The sequence below is a fragment of the Marmota marmota genome, unplaced genomic scaffold (genome assembly GCF_001458135.2).
Source record: "Marmota marmota marmota unplaced genomic scaffold, marMar, whole genome shotgun sequence".
Lineage (NCBI taxonomy): Eukaryota > Metazoa > Chordata > Mammalia > Rodentia > Sciuridae > Marmota > Marmota marmota.
Genome location: NW_025999853.1, coordinates 15531040 through 15537866, shown reverse-complemented (window position 1 = coordinate 15537866; position 6827 = coordinate 15531040). Strand labels below are relative to the sequence as shown.

The following is a 6827-nucleotide window of genomic DNA, read 5'->3' as shown; positions in this document are numbered from 1 at the left end:
TTTTTTTTTTTTTTTTTTTTTTTTTTTTTTGTAGCATAAAGACACCACAGGAGAGGAAAAGAAGAAAAATGGACTGCAAGTGATTTTAAGTCAAATTATTTGTCTATTGCACAAGTAAGAAATAAGTAATGTTGTTATATTTTTGAAGTATAGCTGGAATTCACTTACTCTTTTAGTTTTGAAACAAAGAAATAAATACAAAATATAGTAATCCAATCAGTAGAGTAGACTTACGTTACTTTAAAAACCAAGTGTCATTTTATCCCTTAAAGCTTTGAATCAAAACAAGAAGTTTTAGATGACATATGCAATAGGCAGATGCTTAATTTTTCTTAACTTTGACATTGAAACTGCTATTTATTTATCTAAAGGCAAATGTAAATTCTATTTCCCTCTCACAGGTACAGGTTGTTGGGCAAATAAAAAAGTTAAAAATAAAAAATGCTTCCTAGAGAAGTCAGATTCATTGAGACAGAAAGCAGAGGGTGTGTGAGGGCTAGAGGAGAGAAAGGTAAGAGTCAATGTTTAATGGGTACAGGGTCTCAGTACTATAAGATAGAAAGCATTCTAGAGGTATGATTGCAAAATGATGTCCATAACCCTCTCAAACTGCACACTTAAACATAAAAAACGCCAGTGTGGTGGTGCACACATGTGATCCCAGCAACTCCAGAGGCTGAGGCAGGAGGATCATAACTCAGGGAGAATCTGTCTCAAAATAAAACATTTTTAAAAAGGGCTAGGGATGTAGCTCAGGGTGGAGCACCCCTGGGTTCAACCCCCGCTATTAAAAAAAAAGAAGCTAAGATGGTAAATTTATGTTTTGTATTTTACCAAAATTTTATAAAAGTCCTATCAAAATACTGTTTTCCAAGGGAAAATAGTTCAAAGGGCAATAACAGATTTTCAGAATTAAATCCTGTACACTGAGTTTTCACTATTTGATTTGACTAATTCCTTCTTTGATTTAGAAGGTGTTCTATTTTAACACATTTTTGGTTGCAAGCTTCATTTTCAATGACCTTAAATTATTATTAAAGCTCTAAAAAAAAAAAAATAAGGAAAAGGAAACGTTCAACACTAGATGGTACAAATACCTCAAATTCTCTAACAACAGCAGCAAAGCCTGGGTTTTTCTTGCATTGCTCATCCAGCAAAGCTATATTCTTATCAAATTCTTTGATATATGTAGAATACATTTTTAGATATGGCCCCTTCTTTACAAAGATATCAGCAATTCTTTGTTGTTCGGTCCTATGGATAGAGGAGAGAGAAACAAAAATATAAAAGGAGCGTTGTTAATGTATCCAAAACACATCCAGTCAGAAGCAGACCTGTGCATGGAAGCCACCGGCTATCTCCCTCTTATCCCCAACCTACTCTTCTCAAGTTCCCCTTCCGCCATCACATCTTGCCTGAACTCTGCCAGCTGACTGGTCTCCCTACTTCCATCCTTGTCCCCTATAGCCCATTCTTGAGTGCAACCTGAGAGTCTAAGAAACGTACATATCTTGTGCCCTTGAATGGTCCTCTATCACACTTAGGATAACAAACTCCTTTTTACTTTATTTATTTATTTATTTATTTTCCCCTTCTTTGCAGTGCTAGGAATTTGGGGCATGCTAGGTAAGTGCTCTACTACGGAGTGCACCCTGATACCTAAAAATAAACTCCTTACCTTGGGGTGTAAAGCCCTCCAGGGACTGCTGCTGCCCACCTTTTGACCCAGGCCACCCTTCTCTCCCCTCTCCCACTACTCTCTAACACAATGGCCTTCTTAATACTCTTTGAATGTACCAGAGTTCATTCCCACTTCAGGCTTTCACTGTGGACACCCAGGCCTGGACATACGGAACATGGCTGGCTCCTCCTTTACACTGTGACATCAGTTTACACACTCCTCCTTCTGAGAGGGCCTTTCTTGGCCACCCAATCCTCATACACTACTCCAGCATTGTATTCATCCCTGCAGATCAGAAACTGCTTCTGATATTTGCCTTGTCTATTTTCTGGTCCTTCCCCTCTAAAATGCCTGGAAGCAAGTGCCTTGATGTTTTGTTTTTTTCTGATGCTAGGGATGGAACCCAGGACAAGTGTTCTACCACTAAGCTACAGGCCTAGCCCCATCCTGTCTATTCTGTGAACTATGATATGCTCTGCATACTAAAAGCACAGACTAGAACACAATATATATAAACTCTTGTTGAATGTAAAATGAAATATTTCATTAACTGTTATTAAGAGTCAATGGGGGGGCTGAGGTCATAGCACAGTGATAGAGTACTTGCTTAGCATGTGTGAGGCATGGGTTTGATTCTTAGCACCATATATAAATAATAAATAAATAAAGGTCCATTGACAACCAAAAAATATATTTAAAAAATAAAGTCAATGGGAAAGTTAGGTGCAGTGGCACACACCTGTAATCCCAGTGACTTGGGAGTCTGAGGCAGAAAGATCAAAAGTTCAAAGCCAGCCTCAACAACTGGCCCTAAGCAACTTAGTGAGATCCTGTTTCAAAATTTAAAATGTAAGGGTGGGGGTGGGGTGAGGGTGTGTGGCTCAGTGGTAAATTTCCTCTGGGTTAAATTCCCAGTACCCCCTCATAAAAAAATGTCAATGGAAAAATGTTATGTCAGAAACTTTGAAAAATAAAGAAAATGCTCCCAACCAGGTACTGGGGATTGAAACTTAAACATGTTCTACCACTGAGCTACATCGCAAGCCCCACAAAATATGTCAATTCAAAGACTTCTTAGAAGAAAAATATTTTATTAGAAAATATCTTTTTTTTAAAGATGTTGATAAATCTTTATTTTATTCATTTATTTATATGTGGTGCTAAGAATTGAACCCAGTGCCTTGCACCTGTTAGGCAAACTCTCTACCACTGAGCCACAACCCCAGCCCCAGTAGAATATATCTTAACCAAGGATTTGAAGAATTTTATATTAGCATAAGGGAAGCTTTTTCCATATTTGTAGTTTTCATTATCCTGGTTTTTAGGAATGCTTAATATTTTCATACAGAACATCTATGGATCTAAATTTGAGGTAACTTTTAGTAAAAGCAAAAAATAAACAAAAAGAAGCAAAAACATATTTAAATCCCCAAACACTTGTAGAAATATGCATATCTTTTAAAGACAATTCATATTTTTAAGATATTTTTATAAGGAAAAAATAAAGCATGTTTAAGAATTTTTTTTTAATTATACTTTATTTCTATTATGACTTTTAAAAACTACTTTTAGTCATCTCTCAGTCCTTAATTGTGTGTTATTTTATACTCACGCTATAAATAAGTATTAATTGCTTTTCTAATATGGTTCCCAACATGTAGAGGCACAACATTTCTAACATAGGCAAAGGTATTTTTCTGGATTGGGAAACTCTATCAAGAAACTAAGTGATGCTATTCTTTTTTTTTTTTTTTTTGTGGTATTGGAGACAGAACCAAGGGCCTCCTGCAAGATAGGCAAGTGCTCTGCCACTGAGCTACATCCCCAGCCCATTATTTTGTGACTCTTACCATTTTGTATTCTCCAATGGGCTTCAATAATATGTTCAATCCTCCTAGACCAATCTTTCTACAAATTTCCACAATGTCACTAAAGTTTCTGCTTCTTTTCCTCAATCCAATATAGACAGCCTCCAATAATACCTTTTAGTATTTTCTTCCTGTTCTGAAATCTATAGTTTCTATAATGTCATACATCTATTTTTTTGTCTTTGGCAAACAAAACAAACAAACAAAAACAGTGAATGATCTCTTTCAAAATGCATGGGGCTGGGGTTGTGGCTCAGTGGTAGCATGCACGAGGCACTGGGTTCGATCCTCAGCACCACATAAATGTAAAATAAAGATTTTGTGTCCACCTAAAACTTAAGAATAACATTTTTTAAAAAATGCAGTTAGTTTCCTGACCTAAAACCCTAGAAGATACATAAAACATTTAAAAACTTCTCTAGCATGAAAATCTTGATGGGGGTATATAGCTAAGTGTTAGAACACATGCATGCATGAGGCCCTGGGTTCCATGCTCAGTACCAAAAAGGAAAAAAGAAAAAGAAAGAAAAATCTTCATCATCAAAGGTCACTTATAGAAAGTTAAGTCCATAGGGGGGGTGTGGTGGTGGGGGGAGTTAAGTCTACTGAGTGCGGGCCCTTCTTGTCTGAGCAAGCATTACTGAAGAATTGTTTAAATGGTATGTGTTGAACTCAATGGGCCAAGGTTATGAATTCTGGCCACTCCAAATCGTCAATCTACAAGTAATTGTCAAGAAAATTCAGTCTATTAAAACAAGGTAAGAACAACACCTTCCTGTCACAGATGGGGTTATGGCTTCACTTAAAATTGGAAAAATTGGGAGAGCCCAAAACTCAGTATATTATTTTTACCAATTCAACATTCTTTCCTCCAGTTCTTTCAGGAGATCCCGGTTGAGCTCATAGAGCTGAGGCAAGTAGTACAAGATCTGATTTAGGATCCGATCCTCGATCACTGGCTTCCCAAGTTGCCTGGAAGCATGGGCTACAGCATCCCGGAAATCCTATTATAGTTCAGAGGAGGAAAAAGAATATTATTTATATATATATATATATATATATATATATATATATAAATAAAACTTTATAAAAAGTATTCCCCCCATCACCCTCTTCCCTAAAATGATATAAACTGCAAAGTTCTATTTCCCACACAGAATAACAAATCAAAAGAACTCAATTCTTGCTATCCCACTTAGCAGACAGGAAATTTTTAAGAAATTACAAGGCTTGGGTAGATATTTGATTTTAAAACAGACTATGATGTTTCTCTTAAACCTTTTAGTTTTGTCAGGAAGGTGTCTAGAAATTATATTGCAATTCTAGATTTTAAAAATACTCTAAAATCATAATATAAACACAACCATTTAAAAAGTCCTTAGGAGATCTTAACTGTCAGAAATATGAAGTCCATGTGGTCTGTTTTCAGAATATTGTATTTAGCTTTAATTGGGATGTAGCCCTTCCCTTTGCCCACCCCAATTTTAAAAATAGACAAGTGTGGGGGTGGGGTTGTGGCTCAGAAGTAGAACACTCACCTAGCAAGTGTGAGGCCCGGGTTCGATCCTCAGCACCACATAAAAATAAATAAAATAAAAGTATTGTGTCCAACTACAACTAAAAAATAAGTATTTTTTAAAAATTAGCCAATTGTGTGGATCACAACTCCTGGCTCCTCCTATCAGGGCGAGGGGGCAGTGCTGCCTTAAGGATGAAAACAAGGGGGCTTCTCTCCCAAGTGTGCTTGCTCGCCAGACTTTGCTCCGTAGCACACCCTTCTACAGAAGTAAAGTTTGCTTTGCCTACTTCCAAGCACGTTTAATTCCTTGTGGTACTCTGGTATTTCTAACATTAACTAATTTTATTCTTTTTCTTCCTTCCTTCCTTTTTTTTTTTTTCCCTCTTGGTACCAGGGATTGAACCCAGGGGCACTTAACCACTGAGCCACATCCCCAGCCCTTTATATATTTTTTCTTTTTAGACAGGTCTCACTAAGTTGCTGAGGATGGCTTTGAACTTGAAATCCTCCTGTCTCAGCCTCCTGAGCAGCTGGGATTACAGGTGTGCACCACCACACCAAACTACTTTTATTCTGGATTTAAAAGTCCCTCTTTTCATTTTCAGTGATCATTTACCAACAACCAAAGCATTCTAGGTGAGGCATGCGGCCTCGTTTTTCTCATCTGTTGAAGGGGTATAATGGTTATGAGACTTCAATTAGATACTACACAAAATCTTTTGCCATGCATATCATGTACCCTGCATCAACAAAACATTTTAACTTTAGATCTTAATTTCCCCCCTCCCTTTAGCCAACCTTTCAATATATACTAGGATTTGGACTTTTCACAAATAAGAAAATTTCTTTCACATATTTTTTCATTTTCTGTGCCCCATAAACCATCTGTACTGTGTTTTAATATGTCAACCCCATCACGCCCTATCACTCCAGATCTTGGAAAGGGTGGGGTAGTAGATAACTATTTGCCTAGATTTCCTTGTTCCCTGAGGGTGGGCCCGAGATGCAAGTAAAACAACAGTGGAATCTGAATGGAGGTCCAGAGGATTCAAAACATTTGTTCTTTTAGAAACAGTAGTTTTCAGCTGGGTATGGTGGTACACAGCTGTAATCCCAGTGATTTGGAAGGCTGAGGCAGGAGGATCACAAGTCCGAGGCCAGTCTCAGCAACTTAGCAAGGGCCTAAGCAATTTAGCAAGACCCTGTCTCAAAATAAAAAATAAAAAGAACTGGGGATGTGGCTCAGTAGTAAATTGCCCCTGGGTTAAATCCCCAGTGCCTAATAATAATAATAATAAACAATTAAAAAAATTGTTTTCATTAAAATCTTAAAGCTAAAGTAGGGTGAAATGATTCTCATCATGCTTTATTTTCTTTTACCTTTATTTCCAACTGCTTTCCTTTAGGGATTCACTGGACAAATCAAATAAACAAAACAAAAGATACCATTTCCTCTCCTGATCCCTTCATGCCCCCAGCCCATACATATGTTAGCCGTATTTCTTCTGGATAAAGCAAAAACAAAACAAACAAAACCTCATGATCTAAAAGTACACAAAGAAATTTCTAAAGTATGTTTTTTTTCCTTAATTTTTATTTTTTTGCAACACTGGGGACTGAACCCAGGACCTTGCACATGCCAGTCAAGTGATGACCACTGAGACATGTCCCCTCCCCTAAGTATGGCTAGTCTAGATAAGTCAAACCTATATATATATATATATATATATATATATATATTTTTTTTTTTTTTTTTTTT

At 36.9% G+C, this 6827-nt stretch overlaps 1 protein-coding gene across 2 annotated transcripts in view; it reads right to left on the bottom strand.

Moving 5' to 3' along the window:
• Positions 1-6827, bottom strand: part of Fgd6 (FYVE, RhoGEF and PH domain containing 6) — a 113464-nt gene that overhangs the window by 44101 nt on the left and 62536 nt on the right. For both annotated transcript variants that reach the window (XM_048803733.1, XM_048803738.1), the window contains exons 6-7: positions 4402-4553; positions 1098-1254 (exon numbers count right to left, since the gene is read on the bottom strand). In XM_048803733.1, coding sequence (XP_048659690.1) covers positions 1098-1254; positions 4402-4553 — 309 coding nt within the window. The remainder of the gene's footprint in view (positions 1-1097; positions 1255-4401; positions 4554-6827) is intronic.